The sequence below is a fragment of the Pteropus medius genome, unplaced genomic scaffold (assembly GCF_902729225.1).
Source record: "Pteropus medius unplaced genomic scaffold, Ma_sr-lr_union100, whole genome shotgun sequence".
Classification (NCBI taxonomy): Eukaryota; Metazoa; Chordata; class Mammalia; order Chiroptera; family Pteropodidae; genus Pteropus; species Pteropus medius.
Genome location: NW_024347160.1, coordinates 55,037 through 76,002, shown reverse-complemented (window position 1 = coordinate 76,002; position 20,966 = coordinate 55,037). Strand labels below are relative to the sequence as shown.

The window sequence follows — 20,966 nt, the reverse complement described above, 5'->3', positions numbered from 1 at the left end:
GATTTTGTCCCCATTGAGCACAGAGCTGGAGGCCTATTCTGCATCCTCGGTCCTGCCTCAGCCACCTGCTGTAGGGTCCACAGTGCCCGCATCCTCACCAGTTGTGACGGTGGAATCTATCTTTCCCACTGGCGTGGATCATAGATTCACAAAGGAAAATGCTGCACGTGAAACCTTAAATCTGTATCACGTCTGACAAAGTATCACAAATATCCCGGAGTAGTTGCAAGCGAGAAAGCGCGTGTGTGTGAAAGTGTGTGTGAAATATCAAGTAAAGGCACATTAAGTAAAGGTAAAAGCTGATTTCGTCCTTTGCAGAATTGCACGCGTAGATCATCACTGTCCTGTCCTCCCTGATGTGTGAGGTGGCTATCGGTTGACTGTTCCCGCTTCACTCCAGCCCAGGGGCTGCTGGAAACAATGCCAGGGAGGAGGGGGCACATGGGGTGGATGGGGAGCAGGAAGGACAGCCCCAGTAGGAGGGGCCTGAGGGGGGAGGGGCAGGGCAGCCGAGGTCTCCAAGGCCCTGATGCCTTCTGAGTCGTAGAGGTTACTAGAAGTTCTAGTGGGGAGACTAGGGACAGGGCACAGTTAGAAAGCTGCTGGAAGGGTCTGGAACAGATGTTCCCTGGGGAGATTAATGTGAAATGCATCGGGAGAGTGAGCTGAACAAGGTGACCCTCTGAGGGGTCGGAGGCTCGGCAGCACCCATCTCCAGGGTCCTCTGTCAGCAGATTGTTCCAATCGAGGGGATGCCCGTGCATCCCAGGGGCCCCGTCCACATTTTACTGTCAGCACTTGCATTCCCTGAGGAGACAAATGAAGGGATGCCTTCCTAAATTAATTTTGTGTCAAATTAAGAACGAGCTTCTAATAAAAATAATCCTACCAAGGGGAGCAGCATGCCAGCACCGACGCACTGCTGGGGGCCTGGGGCTGCATTCTGGGACGAGATGGCTCACTCAGCCCGAGACTGGGTCTCAGATGGAGGGCTAGACACGAGGTGAATGTGTCTGAGCTCACCATCTCCGTCAGGAGGTGGCTTCTGCATCATGGGCTTCCCCAGTGCAGGGAAGGGCAGCTCATTTACACCTGGCGCCCTGCGCAAATAGCTCAGCCGCAAAGATGCTCAGTGCCAGCCAGGCATGGTTCCTCAGGTCTTGTGTTCTGCCTCAGCCAAGAACTATAAACACGCCCTAGCTGCTCTTCAGGAGCAGGGAATGGGTGGCGACTCCCATGTCACCACTGCTGGTCCAGGGAGCGGCCATCGCCTATCCATCCTATCCACTGAGCTAGAACTCAGGAGAGGGGATCAGCTGTGTGGAGACGCCTGGGCTCGAGCTACTTCCTACGGCAGAAGCTTCCCTGGCTCCTGGCAAACACTGCTGCTCAGCCAGACCAGGGAGACCCAGCAGGGCCGGCAAAACGGCTGTGTGGGGGCCTCGCCAGGCAGCCAGCCCAGATGTGCCCCAGTGTTTGCTCTCGGCCAGCAACTCTAATTAAAGCCCTGAAGTCCTAACCGCACTTACACAATCTGTGAGACGAGAAGGGGCACAGGCCAGACTTTACAAGGCCGCTCCCCGAAATCCACAGGGCTGCAGGTCCCCACCCAGCTGCTGTGCAGAGCAGGTCCCAGCCAGCGCAGGCTCCGAGAGCGGACGCTGGACGCCGCCTGCTGCCTCCTACGGAGAACCCCCTCTCCCCAGGTGCCGAGCCTCGTGAGAAATTACATTTCTTGTGACTTCACTCATTTATTGGAGGTTTGAAGTGCAAAGCTTGAAGGCTCGCTGGCTCTTTCTCCCCAGTGGCCCATGGCCACTCCACGAACAGCAGAGCCCGTCTCCGAACCCTCAGCCGCAGCGGCGGGCGCTCCTTGACCTCAGGGAACAACAGACCACTGCCGAGGTGCGACGGGCACAGACTGGCAGGACAGACCCCTGCTCTGCCCCTTGCAAGCAGGCCTCGGCGTCAACGGAGGTCCTAAGAGCCACAGGGCCCCAGGCGGTGCGTGAACCGGCACTGGAGGCCAGTTACCAGCTACCACTGTCACTCTTAGCCCGCCGGCCGCACACCAGGTGGGCCGGCCGCCACGGGGCCCTGCTCAGCAGCCCTCTTTTCCGGTCTCCCGCTGGAGAAGGTCCTTCATCTCCTCTGTCCAGCCCAGCAGCTCCACCAGCTTTTCCACGCTGTGAACCAGGTCCCCCAGCTGGACCACGTCCCTGCTGCGAGGACACCACGCCAAGGGCCCTACCGCATCCCGGTTGATGAGCACTCGGGGCACCGAGTTCCGCACGGCCTCAGACAAGCTGGCAAAGGGTTCCACCTGGAAAATGGGCCCAGACGTAAGGAGCTCAGCGTGCACCCTCCAACCCCTCAGGATACTTCACGCCACAGCCCCCAAGCCTTGAGACAGCAGACTGACAGATCATGGAGCAGGGGAATCCACCACCCATGTCCTGTCCTCCAGTCTCCCTGCCCTGGTTCCTGGTTCCCCAAACCCCTGCCTCTGGCTTCTGCGGAATCTCCGGACCAGGCTCACCTGGGCTTGATCCCAGCAGCTACGCACACTCTCACCTGTCCTCCCCCTCCCCGCCGCCTCCTCAGTACACCACTGACACGCTGAGAGCAAGGACCTGGTCCCACACTGTGGGCCACCAGTGACGGGCTCCTGACGAGCCTACAGGCTGGGTGGTCGTCCCACCTCTCTGCGGCCTTCGCTGTCCAGACCTCCAGAGAGGCCGAAATGCTGCCTGTGGGCTCCTTCATCCAAAGGGTGATCATGCAAGAAACGGACGATTAATAAATGGTGTTGAGACTGGCTCATCTCTTGGGAGGAAACAGCTCAATTCCTGCCTTTCACTGAAAACATTTCAAGTGGATTAAAGATTTAAGTGTAAACAAAACAGCTCTTGAAGAAAATTTAGGGTTTCTAAGTAAAGGTAGGATTTTTTACGCCTGACAACTGAAGTCAGATGAAACAGGAAAACAGCATCTGACTACAATACTAACATAGCTGCATAAAAGTACTTTGTAGAAAAATAGTTTTTAACTCTCACCACCACAAACCAAAAGCAAAAACAGTTACAACGTGCGACTGTAAATGGTTTATGTTGCTAATTGATAAACTATAAATATTTTATATACTTTATGAATTTATATTCTAACTTACAAACAAACCCAATAAAAAGTGGTTAAGAGATATGCAATTTGAAAGGAAGAAATAGAGGTCAATAAACATAAAAAGATGAACTTCACTGTTCATTAAAGAAATGCAAAATCTCACGCATACACACGTACACGTTCATCTTTTCACAATCAGCTTGGTAAAGACATTTAACACTGCTATTGCTGAGCATGTAGGAAGATGGCCACTCAGACTGGTGGTGGCAGGATGAACTGCATCCTTAACATTTACCGTGAGGTGCTGACACGAACGCACAGAACCGCATACGTGTGGGTATTCACTACATTTTAATATAAAAACTACTATTTATTTTTGGTGCCCATCAATGGAAATTGCTAAAATAAATGCTCTAGATCATAGTCCCTTATCTTAAAGCTCTCGGGGCTGGATGCGTTTCAGAGCTCAGAGTACTTCAGGGTCGAGAAAAGACACCACAGCTCACATACCACATACCCCCCCGTGCAGGAGACCAGGCACTGCACACGCGTGTGAACGTTCCCTCCATGCCACGTGCGTGCCTGTGAGCCAGCCGGAAGCCTGAGTGCTGCTGGCTCTGTGCTGACAGCTGAGCACTTGGCGTTGGGGCCCCAGGAGGGACCTCAGATCCGTATCCATCCAGGACTCTGTGGCCACTAACAAGGTAGGTGTGTGAACGTGGCGGCATCCCAGTCCGGTGAAAGACCACCACGTCTGTGTGCAAAGGACAGAAACCTGAGGGGACACGGAACAGAGCACTAACAGTGCCATTGGGACTGATGGGTCCTGTACTTTGCTCTCTATACAATGTATAAATTTTATATTTTTTAATTTTTTTTTTTAGGCGAGGCAACCCTTGGTTGACCTCACAGACTGCAGGGACTTTGTCAGCTTACAATCTCTTATTTTTTACTTTTTACGTCTACAGCACCTGGTCTTCCTAGGTGGTCTCCCACCCAAGTACTGACCAGGCCCGACCCTGCTTAGCTTCCGAGATCAGATGGGATCGGGCTTGTTCAGGGTGGTATGGCCGTAGACTGCAATGTATAAATTTTTAAAAGTAAGCACATGGAACTTTTATAATCAAGGGGGGGAAAAAAACTATTTTCGTGTCGCTTAAAAAAACAGAGAGGACTGGTAGCCCGTGTGCCCATGCCCAGTGGCAGGCACAGGTCGGCCAGGTGCAGCCCCCGGCCTCCCCTGGTCCCTCCCACACTCATCCCCACCAGGACCAGTGTGTGCACCCGGTCCATCCACCTGGAGCTCTTCTGCTTGTCCACTCCGGCATCCCACCTCCCAGCGCGGGTCCTCCCTGGCCTTGACATGTCTACTCAGCAGCCCAGCACAATCCTCACACCTGTGTGACCAACACCTAGGTCCCCAAACCTGCCCACAGGGCTTCTCCAACTCAGGAAACAAGGCCATCCCTGCAGCTGCTCAGGTCACCACCTGGAGTCTTGCCAACCATGCCTTCACACACACCTGGCTCCACCGCCCTCTGCTGGCTTTACCTGGCTTCCTGCCATCACCACTTGGTCACCCCTGCACTCTACTGACTGTCCCTTCTCCCACACTTGTCCCCCATGGTCTGTTACGACACAGCACCCAGATGGACAGGGAAGTCAGACCATGATCACTACTGCCTCCTCCTTACCGGCGCCACGTGGCCTGCTGTGCAGTGTCTCCTGCCAGACCTTCCCCACCCAACATTGCCACCTCCTCCAGCTCAGCTCCAGCGTGACCTTCGTGCTAAGGCATACATATGCAAACCAACCTGCCAACACAGCTGGTTCCCAAGCCCTCCTGGCCTTTAGGTCCCACCCCATCACCCCACGTACTGTGCGACTCTCCCGTGACACTTGCGGTGTCTGTCCAAAGCACCAAGACACAGCCCTTCCCACAGCTCTGCCTCACTGAGGACCAGCCTGCGGGACGCCTGCTGGCTTCAGTCCTGCACACGGCCACCTATGTCCCCAGCTCAGCTCCATCAGGGTTTTACTGCTTCCAGCACAGAGCTGGCCGCTGTGGCCTGGGAGGCCTGCTTCTGCAGCCCTCCCCACTACCCTTGGCCCGCCCCTCGCACACGGGCCTGCCCACACCTACAGCGCCTCTAAAGCTGACCTCCCTTTTCCCCATCCTGCTCGCCGCTCTCATGGGAATACCTGTTTCCTTACCAGCCGAATCTACTCACCTTCCCCAGGTAGGGCCCCAGGGTGCCCCCCCACTTCTGCCTCACCCCCCCAGCCCCCTCCCTGCACATCCATGCACCAGGCCTGCTGACGAACCTGCAGGGAGGTCCCGAGGATGAGCAGCACGTCTGCCATGGGGAAGTCAACCACATGCAGCAAGAACCTCTGGGGCAGCGGCTCCCCAAAGAACACGATGTCGGGCTTAACGATGCCGGTGCACACAGAGCAGCGGGGGACCCTGTCCACCAGCACATCGGCCTGGGTGACACACACAAAGTGGGCCCGAGGGAGACACGGCAACACAGTTCAAAGGAAAAGGCAGAAACATTTTAAGAAAATTTCAAACATCACACAGCTGAGATGGTAAAATAATCACCCCACATATATACAACGAACCAGCTTCAGCAATTATTGACATTTTACCGATTCTGTTCATGCAGCCCTCAGAATTTTGGGAGGACCACATACTGTGTAATTCCAACTCTATGACATTCCGGGAAAGGCAAAGCTAAGGGAACAGTGAAAGGACCAGTGGTTGCCAGCAGCTGGGAGAGGCAGGAGTGGGGTTCACCGATTCATGGGGACAGAGCTTCCTTCTGGGGTGATGTTAATGTTGTGAATTAGACAAAATGGTCACGCAACGTGAATGCACTCAATGCCACTGACCTGCACACCTTTAAACGGCGAACCCTGTGTTGTGTGAATTTGACCTCCACCAAAAATGAAGGACAGTGTCCTGTGCCACACTGATATCTGAGAGTTTTATCTTTATGTACGTCTTTCAACTCAATCCTATTCTACTTAAAGAAACCATCCTACAGAAAACCATCCTACAGAAGTTCACAGGGGTCTAGCAGGGGTATTGCTGCCACATTATTTTTAATAGTAAAAATGACGAACATCAAAAAATATCCCACAATACATGAATGACTAAATGTAATACTCTTTAGTTACAAAGTACACTCTAAAACCAGTGAGCAGAGCTGTAGTTACTGACAAAATATCCATAAAATTTTGCTTAGTAAAAAAGCAAGTAGTAGAATTTTAAGCTTAATGATCCCGTTACTAAAAATAAATAAATAAATAAATAACTGTGTGTGGGTGCAGGTTCACAGATGTTTGTATGCTTATATATGCGCACCTTTTTTAAAGGTGTAGACCCTCATACGCCAAACTGTTAAAAGCGGTCTATAGGAACTGGTTGAAAGAAGATTCATTTTTCCCTCCAAATTTCTGTACTGCGGTAATTTTTTGCAAGCATATACAACATTTCCAATTTAAAAATAAAGAAAACCATTTTCACGGCACTAATGTTTTCTTGCCTTTATGACACGATGCTTGTGAGATACCACTTTTCCAGACCACTCTCACGGTGAAGTGTGACAACTCACCCAAAAGTTCTCCCCTGGGGAGGTTCTTCGGCAGACAGTACAGGTAGCAGAGGCAAAGGAACCGTGAGCTTCAACCAGCTTTGAGGCAGGGATGCCAGATGCTGAAATTCAAACCTGAACTAAGTCCTGTTGCCTCCAGGGTGGGCGGGCACACAAGCCCCGGAGCATCACCTCTGGTCGCAACCCCCACTGGAAGCCTGATATCCCTGCCTCTGTCACCTACAATGCTGCCCACCGCTGCCCCCCAACCAGAATAAGCCAAGGGGTGACGGCTCCCAGGTGGAGGCAGGTCACAGCTAAAACAAGGCCTGTCAAAACACAGCACAAAAACATCCTATGTAAGTTCAGATATAATTTCATCCAATGCCTAGGAAAACATTTTCTATTCTACAGATGCCAAGTAAAGGTAAGAAAATAATATAAAGAAGTTTCCGAAAAGTGTAATTATAGATTAAATTTATAATTTGAGAAATTTTCTTCAAAATAATCCAGGGGAAAAAGAGAAGATGGAAGGAGGACAGAGATGAGGACATGAACGTTCTTTACATTCTTTGTCTCTTTACTTTCGGGGACTCAAAAATTCCATAATAAAACTTTTAAGAGAAGTCATCATATCAGATTAGCAAAACCAGAAGCTCCTGAAATCAACGTCAGTTCTGGCCAAAACTCAGAGTGGCAGGTATGCTGGCAAACGGGGCCACCGTCAAGGTCCCACCAGTAACCCTTAAGCACACAATGGACACTTCTGTCAGGAACAAAGGCATGGCTAGGTGGCTCAAGACCAATCACCAGGGTAGGGACTAAGACGGGACCCAGCGGTATGGAGCCCACACCCCCCACACGGGGAGGGGCGCGTGCAGGCCGGCTCACCTCTCTCGAGCCCGTCGATGTTCTGTGTGTAGAGCCGCAGAAGCAGCCCCTTGTCGTGCAGCAGTCGCAGAAAGTAGTGGATGACATTGGGCCTGTAGTGCCCGGGGTACAGCTTCTTGGCCAGAGCGAGAAAGGGCTTGGGGTTGTGGAAGAAAAATGGGAGCTCGAAAATGGCCTCCGGGTAGGGGATGTCATACTGCTGGAGGTTGCTGTACCAGCCGCTCCCCGGAGACCTGTGGAGAAGCGGGAGGCTCTGAGCCCCGCGGCAGAGAGCGGGCGGGGGAGTCGCCGGGGTGGCAGGGGCGTGTGGGGCCGGCAGGGCACCTGAAGTCCGGGATGCCGCTGGGCGTGCTGATGCCAGCGCCCACCATGACCAGCACCCGCGGGCAGCCTCCGGCTCGGATCAGCTCAGCCACGTCCTGCAGGGAAAGTTTCTCCCTCTCGCCACTGCCTCCACTTCCAAGGACACCTGAGACCCCGGCGGAACGAGATATGGGCCTTCTTCCACCTGGAACACTGACGGAGAAAGCGGAGTGGCTGGTAACCGACGACAGCCACGTTCACGCTAGCAGCTGAGAGTGAGGCTGTCTGCCCTCCTGCGACGCACCGCTGAGAACGAGCGGATACAAAGAACACAAAACCTGGAGCAGCCCCTGAAAACACTTGCCTCCGGCTCCCCAGCGAGCACCCTGGGCAAAAACAGGGAGCAGACTCAACTCCGAAATCAAGACTTACTTGGGAGCGCAAGTTTCGCATTAGTGGGAATTGTGCGAACAAGAAGAGCGTCGTTTCCTGACCCCGGTCTCGAGGCCGTGCTGACAGAGCGGGCTCCGCACCGAGGGCTCAGGCTGGGGCCGGGGGCACCTCCGTGGGCTCCGCAGGGCCGCACGCGCTCACACACCTGGGACGGGGTGAGTGAGCAGCGGCATTTAAACGAAGTTAAACATCTCAGACTTTACCCAAATATTATCAGGATGAAAGTGGGTTTTACAGACTATTCCACAAAGAAACACCCTGAAGGCCAGGGGTTCAAACCACGGCAGACATCGACAACCCCACGAATTCCAAGGCTGCTCACTTTCCAGGCAAACAGACCACACGGCACCGCGAGGCGCTGGGGAGGCTGGGCCGGGCCGGGCGCCCTCCACAAGCTGCAGGCCCCCCCAGGAGCCAGGGGCTGAGACTGGCTGGGAGAGCGAGATGCTGTTCCACGGGAAAAGAGCGCAAAGAGCGCGATACGCAACGAGTCATAGGCTTCAGGGAGGCCTCCAGAAAGCATCAGGAAGGAAACAAAAGCAATACAAAGAACACAAAACCTGGAGCAGCCCCTGAAAACACTCGGCTCAAGGCTGCCTCATTCCGGACCTGCTCTGAGGGCCCCGGCCTGGCATCTAGCTGAGCTAAACGACTTCTTCCTCTCCTGCCTCATGCTGGTGACTTGCCCAGAGCTCAGGACTGCCAGCCCACTGCACAGCCACCGTCCTCACAGCCCCAGGGCTGGCAGCCACCATGTCTGTTCTTCTAGGACATGGTCCTTGGTGACCCTGCCCCACGACACCTCTGACCTCGGTAGAGATAGCCCTCCACCCTGATGGGAAAAAGGATGCCACGAATGGAACTGACAATCTCCCCAAATGATGAAGACTCTAAAGCGAACACAGACAGAAAAACAGGAAATGGCATTTCTTTAATTCATGTATGACACACACAAGAAGTAAGCCTCTAAGTGCACATCTTCGGACACGGGTCAGCACAATTTCGACTTGTCTCCTAGCAGCAAGGCCCTAGCTCCCTCTCCTGTGTGCTGTCTGTGTTTTTCCTTTGTTCCTTACGAAACCAACACTATGAAATCTCTGCAGACTGACCGACTTGGCACCTGAAGCTCTGCTGCCTAGATGCCACACCTTGGCACAGCAGGCACCACTCCTGTGACAGCCCCATTTCTCCCTCCTTCCCACCAAACAAAAGGACTCCTGGTTCTTATAGATCCCCGATGCCTGGAAAAAACTTTCTCCACCTCAGCATATCCAAATCTGCCATAGGCAAGGCCAGGGTCAAATGCCACCTCCTTCCTGAGCCCACTGCGGTACCCCAGTGAGAAGTCATTTCTCCTCCTCTGAAAAGTGGCACTACTGGCACCCTACTCCTTTTAGGGTCACCCCTTCCCTTTGCGTAGTTACCCTGCATGCTGCCTCTCACGCTCCACACTGGGCTCAGTCACAGTGCCATTCAGGGACTTGCTTGCCACACACAGTCCCCACACAGCCTTCTGTTGTCACCTCTCCTGCCACATAAAGCACCATCTTGGTTTTCAAGAGAGCCAGACTCTGACGGGTGTGTACTGAGGAAGCGGAGCATGACAAGGGAAGGCATGTGTGCGGAGCTAAGAGCACCAGAAGGAGTCGGAGGCCTCACTTGCTGCCTGTCCCTTAAGTCACTCCAACATCGAACCTCAGCTGCTAAAGCCAAAGCCAGGAAGAGACACTCTCATCTCCATCACTGTAAACCAACCAGTGGAAAGTGCACACACAGCGGGCACCAGCGCCCTCCCCACGCTCCTGCTGAGACGCCCGCGACCTCGACCGAGTGAGGCCCGCTGCATGGGAGGCCTGCAGAGAGCACCTGGAAAGGCAGCTCTTCTGAAAGCGAGTCGGGACATCCCCAGGGGATTTGCTAAAGAGAACCACGCCAGCTGGTCAGGGACGAGAGAATGCTCCGGCTCCAACCACCTGGCTCCAACCACAGCGATGAAATGACCACTTCACACGGCTCCCCACCCAAACGTTTACTGAGGACCCCCTAAATGCAAGCTGGTGTGAGAATACAAAAGGAACGAGAAGAAAGTTGTGATCTTGTGAATCATAGTAAATATATATTTTTGGTCTTTGTCCCCGAACCCTAATTTCCTAAGAGTAATGGAAATGTCTTGTTACAATATGGGGCCTTTTGTCTTCAAGTGCTGAAGTCCATTCAGAGCCAAGAAGGTGAAATAGGTGTTCACAACAAGCCCCTTTCAACCGCACCTGGCTTTATGTTAATGAGACTTAAATCCTCTAAGGATGGGAGCTGGTTGCCAGGGGAACCAACCAGGATTAGAGGGTTGGAGCCTCCCTAAAAACCCAACAGGAGGGGGCTCAGAGAGTTTCCAGACTGGGGAACCAGAAAGCCAGCCAGGCCCAGGGCCCAAACTCCACGGCACTGATGCTCCCGTTAGGGGCCCTCCAGCCCTTGGCCTCCTCGTCTCTTCCCCTGACTGCCCGATCGTACCCTTTCACATCCTCTCAACAAACTGGGGCGCTCGAATCTTAACCGCTTTACAGAGTTCCGGGAGCTGCTCAAGCACGATTCCAATCTGAGGAGAGCATCATGGGGACCTCCACTTTACAGCCCGAGGGTCAGAAGCAGAGGTGACAACCTGATTTGGCATCTCAAGTGGGGGCAGTTTTGTGGGACTGAACCCCCGACTGTAGGATCTGGTACCACGTCCAGGTGATGTGTCACAACTGACTCAAATTTGTGGGACATCCAGTCAGTGTCTGTGGAAAACTGGAGAACTGCTAAGTGGTGTTGGAAAAAAACACATATCACAGAAGTTATTAACGTTGTTGAGCGCCTGCCATGCGCAAGGTGTCATACGTGATGTGCATTTCTCAGCTACATAAATGTTTGTCACTGAAAAACACATGGACAGAATTTTACCAAATGTCCAGAATATGCTTAAGTGTCACTTAAAGCCTACATGGTACATGGGATCGGATTTACTGGCTGCAGGGGAACCCTGAGAAGCAAGCCTGGGAGTAAAAAGGTTGAAGCAGCATTTGTCTCCAAATAGAAGTAACTCTGCGACATACTGTTACGTAAAAACGGCCAAGTACAGGACAGAACGTAACTAAAAAACGGGTGGTGTCAGCAATGACACCTAAGTGCTGCTTGTACACGCCCAAAGTGCCAGTGAGAAAAACAAGAAACCGTCGCCACTGGGTCCCCCCCGGCGTGCCCTGAGCCGCATGACCCGACCCGACCTCCCCGGTCCCCCAGCGACCAGCCGATCGCGCAGGGGAGGCCGCCCGGCCGCGCTCGCCGTCCCCGAACGCCACTGGCCACCGCAGCGACAATGCCGCGGCCCGTCTCCACGCCGGCTCCCGCCCCGACCCGCGGGTGCTACCCAGACGAACCGAGGCTGGCGGGCCCAGGCCCGCTCACCTCCTGGGCCCCAGAGTCCGAGTGCGCGAACGGCGGGCCGAGCCCACAGTGCCATGTTCGCCACAGCCGCACGCGGCGTCGTCCCCGGGGGTCACGTGCTCGTCCCGCCCCTCGCCCCGCCCCCAGGGGTGGGAGGGGCCACGGACGCCAGGCGGGGGCGGTTCCCCAGTGCACCGCAGTCCCGCTTCGCACCCGGGACGCCAGACCAGGGCCCTGCATTTCGCTGCCCCGCGCTCCCAGCCCCTTTTGGTCGGGGCGGTGACGACGGACACTGTGAGCGCTTATATGATCCGGCATCTCACACTTAGTCCTGGGGTACTGTTATCGTCGTCCCCTCTGGAGATGAGAAACTGCGGGTCCCACAGGCCGAGGCCACACGGCCAGGCGACGGCGCTGTCGACCCCCGGCGACCGTACGCTGCAACGCCTCAGTGGCCCTGCCCGCTGCGCGGGAAACCCAGACCAGCCGGCACAGAACTTCGTCCCGAGCGCGCAGGCGCGGTTACCCGGACGACCGCCGGGCGCCCGGGCCGCGGGGGCGCTCCCGGCATGCCCCGCGTGTCGCGGCGCCGGAAGTGAGTGAGCACTTCCGGCGGCGCGGATTTCTCAGTGGTGCCGCTGTCCGGGGATCTTTCTGCCGAAATGAAGGACGTTCCCGGCTTCCTGCAGCAGAGCCAGAGCTCCGGGCCCGGCCAGGCCGCCGTGTGGCACCGCCTGGAGGAGCTCTACACGAAGAAGTGAGCTCCAAACCGAGGGGACCCGGCGACAGGAGAGCGGGAGACTGGGGGAGGGGCGGGACCTTGATGGGCCGAGGGCACCTGGACCTGTTGCGGGGGACAGTGCGGAGGACAGGCTGGGCGGGGAAGGTGGGCGGTGTAACCCGGAAGAGCAGGGCAGAGGAGGAAGAGGGGTGACGGCCCACGAGGACCGAGGAGCAGAGCCGTAGACAGGATTTGGGGGTCCGGGGTTTAACTGCCCCCCCCGACCGAGAGACGGTAGCCGAGCTTTTGAACTCCCCTTCCTTCCGGTCTTAGAAAAAAGGTTCGGGGCTGGCCTGTGATTTTAGCTGCACACATTCTCGGAGTCAGGTTCCATCCATTTTGGATAACAGATCCTGGTGTCTTGTACTTATCCTTGTCATACTGTGACCGCTATCTTTGTCAGTGGTCTGGAACAGAAAAACCAGAGGCCAGAGAACTTTTGTCCTTTTCCGCGTCGATTGCGTCACCGGTTACACGCTGGGTACGACCACTTTTCCCCTCTCCCATGGTCTCTACTTTCCATTGTATTTCGTATTGGGCTTTGTGCCTCTAGAGAGATCGCAGCTTGGGTTTGTTTAGAAATAGGATGAATTTCAGAATGATTAAACTGTTCATTGCTAAGCACCAACCTCCTTTTAAATGAACAAATTGGGCTGGCATTGTTCCCTAGGCGAATACAACTCCTGTTATAACCTCCCAGTTAACAGCCCTCGCGTTTAGCGTAGCGCCTTCACACAGATATTCATTCAATACATGTTTTGATGATACTAAGGATTTGGGGAGAAAATTCTTAGTGTTTGGCAAATAATTGCTGCTTTTGGGTAGCACTTTGTATTTTTCAAAGTGTTTTATTTGCTTCCTTAAAAACTGGCCTTTAGTTTTAATGTGATGTCATTCTAGAGGTTTTATGTATTCACTCGACATTCACAGATGAGGAAACTGAAGCTCAGTTTAAGTTCTTTCCCTGAGATATTCAGCTAATAAGTAGAAGAGCCAAGATTTCAACTTGAACATGTGTGACTATTCCAAAGTTCTACTTTCTAGTCGAACCTTAAAATAACCTATTGAGGTAGTCTAGAAAGGTGTTCTCTGTTTTTAGCTGAGAAAATGAGTGATCTCAAGGTAACATAACCATTGAGTAGCAGAGCCAAGAAATGAACTCGGGTTTATTAGCATCTGCTTTAGCGTTCTTCTGTTACACAGTGGAGACCGGTGAGTATTTGTTATTTGTTATTTGATAGGACCATCAAGGCTGAAGATGTCTGTGACTGGAAATTAGTTTATAGGTCTTAAGGGCCTTCTGTTTTTCAGGTTGTGGCATCAGCTGACACTTCAGGTTCTTGATTTTGTGCAGGACCCGTGCTTTGCCCAAGGAGATGGTCTCATTAAGGTAAATGATTTGTAATCACAGGTCAGATTATATATGTGCGCCCAAGGAATTTTTAAAATAATGGTTGGGATTTGTAATAACACGCTACACCTATTTAGCAATCACTTGACATCGGATACTGTTTTAAGTGCTATACATATTTACTTATCGAATCTTCATAACAACATTGGGAGGTAAGTACTACTGTCATCCTATTTTTTTTAATGTAGAAGCGGACACCAGGAGATTAAGTAACTTGCCATAGGTCACAGCTAATAAGTGGCAGAAGAGGATTCATACAGATGTTCAGACTTTCTCTGAAATCCCAGCCTAAAACACTGTTTATGGCACCTCTTATAGCTTGTTGTTTATAGACTTTTTCTTCTAAGCGTTGTACTCTTGAAAACTGTTATTCAGAAATTGAAAATTCTGAACCAGTTAGAGGGTAGGGTAGGGTACCTAGGAGGATTACCATAAGGGCCCTTTAAATGCCTGCAATCGCTCTTCCTCACCAACTCTGCTCACTTGCCCAGACCTTTGTCCTGGGGAGCGTGGAGGAAAGAGCACCTTTTGTGCTTTACTTGGGGGCAGGGGGGCATGCTACCCCTGAAAAAGAGCACTTTTAGAGTTTTGTCAACATTAAAACAACCACTCTGCCCCAGCCTTTCCCAGATCCCCCAACAAACCCCCAAGAATTTGTAACCTCTTTGAGGTCTTTCCTGATGTCTTTCTCTTTGATACCTTTCTCTTGGATTCTGAATGAATCAGAGATTATAGGTGCATGGGAACTGAAAGCTGGTCCATAATGATAGCCTGAGTTATTTACCCTGCACAGTGCTCACAGTGAAGCTTACCACCTGATTTCCCCACCCCTGGGCTCCTAAGATTTTCCTATAGTTTATATCCATCAGTTTGACATTTTACTACTCAAAGGAACTTGTAGTCATCTGTAAGCCTGGAGATTTTGCTGGGTATTCTGTCTTCTGGATTATGTGCAGAGATGATCAATTAGAGCTGCCTTAATATTTGCTCTCTAAGGTCTATATTATAGTGATGGATATTTTATAATTGTTTGTTTTTATCCTATTTTTTTTTTTTTTAAACAGTTTCTACACATAGTAAAATTTTTCCTGAACCTCATGGTAATGTGACACTTATTTGGGTCGGCAAATTGAAGTTTACTATTTTCATGGACAAAAACCTTTAAAAATTGTTGATAACCCAGCCCACATAACTTTCAGATAGTATTCATGAATTTGCAGCCACCAGAAGTAATTTTGAGTTTCTAGATTTAACAGACTTTCTTTAGAGGGCTCTTTTCTTGAGGTACCACTATGAATTATAATTGGTGTCAATAATGTTGAAACGTTTCCTCTTACTGAGTTAAATCCCTTTGAAATAGTCCTTTGTAATGATAGACCATGTATTTCCATGGCCTTTGCTGGGTGACAAAATTTAAATATCTAACTGGCTGCTACAGAGACATTTCTTGTTTTTTTTTTTCCCAAAGTTTTAGAGAGAAATAATTGCTATATAACAGTGTTTTAGTTTAAGGTTTACAGCTTAATGATCTGACACGTTAACACTGCTCATCTCGCTTAGTTACAATTTTTCTTTCTTGTGAGGAGAACTTCTAAAACCTGCTCTCCTAGAAGCTTTCAAACAGGCAATACACATTGTTAACTAGAGTCATCACGTTCTGGGTGGTTACTAATATTATAATGAGAAGTTTGTACCTTTTAACCACCTTTGACCATTTCTCACACGCACATGCACACCCCGCCCCCTGCCTCTGGCAAACATTACTGTGTTCTCTGTATCTACAAGTTTTTTTGGTTTTTTTTTTTTGAGATCATATGGTATCTGTTTTTCTCTTATTTCAGTGAGCATAATGCCCTCAAGGTCCATCCTTGTCGCAAATGGCAGGATTTTCTCCTTTTTTATGGCTGGATTACATTCACACACGTGTGTGCGCGCATGCGTGCGTGTGTACATACACGCATGTGCCCACCATGCTCTTGCAGGGCCCTTTCCATCTCTCTGTCTTCATCTCCCAGAGCAACTTCAGATTCTCCCGATCCTAAGTTGGCGGTGTCCAGAGGTTCCGTCTCCCACTTTGCCCACCCTGGACACTTCCGTCGCCAGTTACCCAGCCACGAGCTCAGAGGTCACTGTCAGCTCCCCTTCTCTGTGGCCTGTCCACCTCCGATCAAGGCTGGTTCACCTCAGCAGCACTTCTCAGGCTGCTCGACTGCCCTCACTGCCATTGCTCCCTCCCTCTCCTGTCTTGACCGCTAGTAGCCTGAACTGGTCTCTGTCCCTAAGTCTTTTTCCTCGCTACCCTCTATGCCCCAAGTCATGTCCCTAAAATGGAAGTGTGGCCGTGTGTCTCCACAGCCTCAACTCTGGGACAGAGACCAAGCCCCAGTGCCTGTCAGCCTCTGTGCCCTTCAGCAGTGCTCCGAAGACAGTGCAGTTTTTTCTTCAGTGCTTTCGCACGTTTGTTCCTCTCTCAAATGTTCTCCCAGCGGCCCCTTCTCCCACACCGAGTCTGTTCACTTTAACTGCTCTTCATTCTTTAAACTCAGTTGTCACTATTTCTGGAATCACTTTCGAAACCTCTCCCTTTGGCCCATCCACCTGTATGCTTTTCTTCCCCTTACTCTTAAGCTCTCAGTATTGTTATTTATTTGTCTCCAAGTCTGTCTTCTCTACTAGGCCAGGAGCTCAGGAGCGCCACGAAGACTAAGCCGCTGTCCTGCACACCCTTGTCTGTAGTTCCTGGCGTAGGCCCTGGGCGCATGCCCGAGTGTGCCGAGGGACCGAGACTCCTGTGGCGGGTACAGTAGCCTGCAGGCTGCTCAGACTGCTTGGGTTCCCGGCCTTGCAGACCGGTGGTCAGTTTTGCTCGGGCACTTGGAGGGAGAGCCTAGGGATTGCTCTTCAGCCAGAAAGAACCTAGCTCTCCCCAGTAACGCACTGTGATTATTTACATCTCCTGTCACTCAGCAGACATCTGTGCAGTGCCACCGAGTGGTGGGTGTCGCAGTAGTGTCTGCAGCCTGGACTTTGCAGAGTGAGAGCGTCTCGTAATGACTCTCCATGTTTTGGCCCCACAGCTCTATGAGAACTTCATCAGTGAGTTTGAACACAGGTAAAGCACTTTTGTCAGCTTTTGACTTTGACAGTGAAAACACTGGTGCTTGTTGACAGCCAGCGACCGGTGGTTTCGTTTCAGGGTGAACCCTTTGTCCCTGGTGGAGATCATTCTGCACGTGGTCAGACAGATGACTGGTGAGTCCCACGCTGTGTCCAAAGGACTGGGCCAAGTAATGAGAATGATCTTGTCTTCTGACAGAAAGTATTGCATTCTAACTTACATTTTTATTGTATTTTATGTTCTAAACCTAAAGGTTGTCCTGGTTGGTAGAAACCAGTCTGTAAAGATGCTTCGCTGGTATTCTGCTGACTCTGTCCTGCTTTCTTCTCCAGATCCTAATGTGGCTCTCACTTTTCTGGAAAAGACTCGTGAAAAGGTAAGTGACGTTTGAGCCAGACCTTTTAAATAGCAACTCACAGTTTGTGTCTGTGCTCACTGTCCACAGCTCTGGAGACCAGTATCTGCGGGTGGGACTGTGCCAGGGCACCCCGCCCGGCTGTATCAGCCTGCTGCCCACACTTCTCAGGTCCCTGTTCTGGCATCTTCAGGTGAAAAGCAGCGACGAGGCAGTGATCCTGTGTAAGACGGCCATCGGGGCTCTCAAGTTAAACATCGGAGACCTGCAGGTTACAAAGGTGAGGTCGCCGCACCTCAGACATACCTTTGATTCTTTTAAAACTGTAGGGGCAAATCCTGTTTAAAACTGTAGGGGCAAATTTGTTTAAAACTGTAGGGGCAAATCCTGTTCTTTCTCTTTCATTATTTAAAAATAATTTTGAATTATAAAAAGTTGCAAAAATAGTACAAAGTACTCTCATACCCGTACCTTCGGATTCTTATTGTTAACATTCTTTGCGGGGGATCCCCAGCACCATTAAGAGCAAGTGGCTGGTAGGTTACCTGTGTCCTTAACAGAAGAGCAAGACTTACAGGCCACAGCGTGTCTACCCAGCAGGCGTCCACGCAGCCATCGGCACGTGGGTTCTTGCGACTGACAGGTCACAGGCCGCTCCTCCTCTCTGCGCCCTGATCGCCGAAGTTGCCTGTCTGTGCCGCTCTCACTTGTACTTTGGGGGACGGGTGTGGGTGGCAGTAAGACTCAGTTCACACGGTCAGTTCACATTGTTTGCTAGAGACTACGTGTGTGTGTTTGGGTTTGGGTTTTTTGGTGACCATGACATTAAAGGAAATGTTGGGGTAAATGTTCATGTTCTCATCGCCCTAAAATGTACTTTTTCTTGGTTCTTACTGCATCCCATCTGAGCCCCCATGCATAGTCACTGCATTTGTTTTGAAGTATTTAAGCCATACCGAAAGCTGTAAAATTCTGTCGAGGGTGCACGAGCATCCGGGCGCCCTAGCCGGCCTAGGGACGAAGCAGCACAGAACGGGCGGCGCTGCTGGGCCCCTCAGACCATCCTCCCCCGAGCGCCTGTGCTCCAGCGTGGTGTCACGCGTGCCACACGGATAGACATGCATGACTAGATGACGTGGTATTGTTTTAACACACTGGCTGGATGTGAGGGGTGAGGGTGACCAGCTCGTTTTTGCTGTTATGTGCTATTTCTGTGCAGTTATTTCTTAGCCGGTGTGTCCAATGTCCTCTTAAACGGATTCAGGTAGTTCTTTTCTGTTAGGAATAATGTTGTCGTCAGCATTTATGTGCCTGGTTCCTTGTGGATGTGGGCAGAATCTCACCTGGACATAGGCCTGGAGGTGAGACTACAGGTGTATAGCGTGTGCTGTCCACGTCTCCCAGATGCTGCCAGAGATCTCTCCAAGGTGTCTCACACCCCAGCAGCACCTGTGCAGACTCCCGAAGCTGTGTATTTTCAATAATTGCTAGTTTTAGGCCGTTTAATTCTTGCCAATGCAATGGAGGTGAAACGTGCCTCGCATTTCTTGATTACCGCTGGCTTATTGACCTGTTCATGTCTCCACTTCCATAAATTGCCTGTCGATATCTTTTTTTTGCTTGTCTTCCGTTGATGTGTGAGAGTTTCTTACGTGGCCCGGGTCATAGTCCCTGGTACGTCACCTGTGCCATGACTACCTTTTCCCTTTGTTACCTTCTTGTTTTAGGTGAAGCGAAGTTTTCCATTTTAACGTAGTCAAGTTTATTGTGCTGCTCATCTTGTCACATGTTACCTTAAAACGTTAAAGAAAGGCTCCCTCGCTTCCCGTGCGCAGGAGACGATCGAGGCTGTGGAGGACATGCTGCACAGCCTCCCTGGCGTGACGTCCGTTCACAGCCGTTTCTACGACCTGTCCAGCAAATACTACCAGACGGTCGGGAACCATGCGTCCTACTACAAAGACGCCCTGCGGTTCCTGGGCTGTGTCGACATCAGGGACCTGCCAGGTAACACGGGCGTCCAGTCCACATCCCGCAAGGACCTAGCCCTTGAGACACAGCTGCGAGCTGCTTGAGGCAGCAGGTCTGAGAAATCTCTCCAGCACGTTCATCCCTTTTTGAAGAAATCCTGTGGGTTCGAGGGTGGGAGGGTGGCTCACCCTGTAGTTTCTGCGCTGGATTCATCTCCGGCGTGGAGTCAGGCGAGGATGAGGCTTGCTCCTCGAGCCTCTACTGGTCCTTCTCCATGTCTCGGCTCCTGTCCAGGCCGGAGCCTGGGGGAAGCGCGGTGCCGTCGGGGCGTGCACCTGCAGGACGAGGGGCACAGTAGGGCCCCGCCCGAGACACGCAGGCCCAGGGGATGCATGACACGGGCTCCCCAGGATTTGAGGGTGAGAAGAAAAGTGACCCGGGGAAATGTGCAATGAGCCTGAGTTCAGCAAAGAAACCTCGGCACGTTTTAGGCGTTTCTCACAGTCTCCTGCGGGAGCGGAAGGGACCAGTGACCCCTGGAGACGTCAGTGCGGTTTTACCTGCTGCATCTCAAGAAAAATATGCTGGAGAAGCAGCTGACGTGGTCAGGGGCGGGGGAGGGATAGCTGTGCGGGAACAGGAAGCAGTCAAGTCTGGTCTGGAGAGAGGCTAAACAAGGTCCCTACGAGGGGACTCTTTCACATGAGAGGTGGGGGCACGGGGATTGGGGCTGAAAATAGAAGGTTCGCGCACAATCAGGAGAGAACGAGTAAGCAAGTGACTCCCGCAGAACCCGGGCGCGTGGTTCCGGGAGTACTCCGCATCGTCCAGTGTTTGAGAGGCGACAGTGTCAGGGCTCTGTGCGAACACCCCAGGACAGGGTGTCTTCACTCTCAAGACACCCCGTCCCCGGGGGTTCTTGAGGCCGCTGGACCGTCGTAACCACGCGTGTTGGGGATTGTTGCCCTAGCGCCCGAGCAGCGAGAGCGAGCATTCACGCTGGGACTGGCGGGACTTCTTGGTGACGGAGTTTTTAACTTTGGAGAACTCGTAAGTGGACCCTGGGCACAGGTTCTCTTACGGGGCCTCTGTGCGTTCCGTCAGCTGACCGTGCTGTCCTCATAGCTCATGCACCCCGTGCTGGAGTCTCTGAGGGGCACTGACCGGCAGTGGCTGATCGACACCCTCTACGCCTTCAACAGCGGCAACGTGGAGAGGTTCCAGACGCTGAAAGCCGCCTGGGGCCAGCAGGTTAGTCCCAGGCGGGCCCTGCACACAGTCACGTGTCCTCTGTTCACTGAGCAGCAGGGACTGAGGCATGCCAGCCTTCTGTCACCGTGGGAGGGTACAGCAGAAACTCTGGTAACATGGTCACCTGTAGCGCCCAGTGCTGTGGACAGAATGTGACGGGAGCATCGTCTGTGCTGGGTAGAGGGGTGTTGCGGGTGTGCGACCTTACGAGTGGGGAGACGTGAGCCCTGTGAAGGGGGTGGGAGGAGCACGTTCAGCAGAGCGAGAGGACGCTTTGGGCTCAACGC

The 20,966-nt window shown here is 52.3% G+C and overlaps 2 protein-coding genes and 1 non-coding gene across 12 annotated transcripts in view; 1 reads left to right on the top strand and 2 right to left on the bottom strand.

The window, feature by feature from the left end:
• Window positions 1–1,735: 1,735 nt before the first annotated feature.
• Window positions 1,736–12,285, bottom strand: SIRT3 (sirtuin 3). 10 transcript variants are annotated; one of them, XM_039876961.1, is made up of 6 exons: window positions 12,099–12,285; window positions 7,935–8,126; window positions 7,611–7,843; window positions 6,741–6,841; window positions 5,446–5,607; window positions 1,736–2,323 (listed from the first exon to the last, which is right to left on the bottom strand). In XM_039876961.1, the coding sequence occupies exons 2-6, from the start codon at window positions 7,979–7,981 to the stop codon at window positions 2,102–2,104; spliced, it is 765 nt and encodes a 254-aa protein (XP_039732895.1). In that variant the 5' UTR covers window positions 7,982–8,126; window positions 12,099–12,285; the 3' UTR covers window positions 1,736–2,101. The 10 variants fall into 10 exon arrangements, with proteins under 10 accessions (XP_039732895.1, XP_039732890.1, XP_039732888.1 ...); XM_039876956.1 differs by having other exon boundaries at window positions 7,935–8,087; window positions 12,099–12,225; XM_039876954.1 differs by lacking the exon at window positions 12,099–12,285 and adding an exon at window positions 11,786–11,931.
• LOC120614167 (5S ribosomal RNA) lies at window positions 4,080–4,198 on the bottom strand. The gene has a single exon (XR_005655879.1). It is a non-coding gene; the product is annotated as a 5S ribosomal RNA (ribosomal RNA).
• An 87-nt stretch (window positions 12,286–12,372) lies between the features above and the next one.
• The window catches only part of PSMD13 (proteasome 26S subunit, non-ATPase 13), an 11,553-nt gene continuing 2,959 nt past the window's right edge, over window positions 12,373–20,966 (top strand). Inside the window, exons 1-9 of the mRNA XM_039876953.1 lie at window positions 12,373–12,549; window positions 13,885–13,963; window positions 17,062–17,096; window positions 17,181–17,236; window positions 17,435–17,478; window positions 17,651–17,737; window positions 19,293–19,464; window positions 20,399–20,478; window positions 20,554–20,679. Coding sequence (XP_039732887.1) covers window positions 12,455–12,549; window positions 13,885–13,963; window positions 17,062–17,096; window positions 17,181–17,236; window positions 17,435–17,478; window positions 17,651–17,737; window positions 19,293–19,464; window positions 20,399–20,478; window positions 20,554–20,679 — 774 coding nt within the window. The 5' untranslated portion in view covers window positions 12,373–12,454. The remainder of the gene's footprint in view (window positions 12,550–13,884; window positions 13,964–17,061; window positions 17,097–17,180; window positions 17,237–17,434; window positions 17,479–17,650; window positions 17,738–19,292; window positions 19,465–20,398; window positions 20,479–20,553; window positions 20,680–20,966) is intronic.

Coding starts and splice junctions, on each gene's coding strand:
- SIRT3 (XM_039876954.1), bottom strand. CDS start 11,868: ATGGCACTGTGGGCTCGGCCCGCCGTTCGCGCACTCGGACTCTGGGGC. Junction 6,842..7,610: donor CATCGACGGGCTCGAGAGAG/GTGAGCCGGCCT, acceptor TTTGAATTTCAG/CATCTGGCATCCCTGCCTCA. Junction 2,324..5,445: donor TCCTCGGGACCTCCCTGCAG/GTTCGTCAGCAG, acceptor CCCATTTTCCAG/GTGGAACCCTTTGCCAGCTT.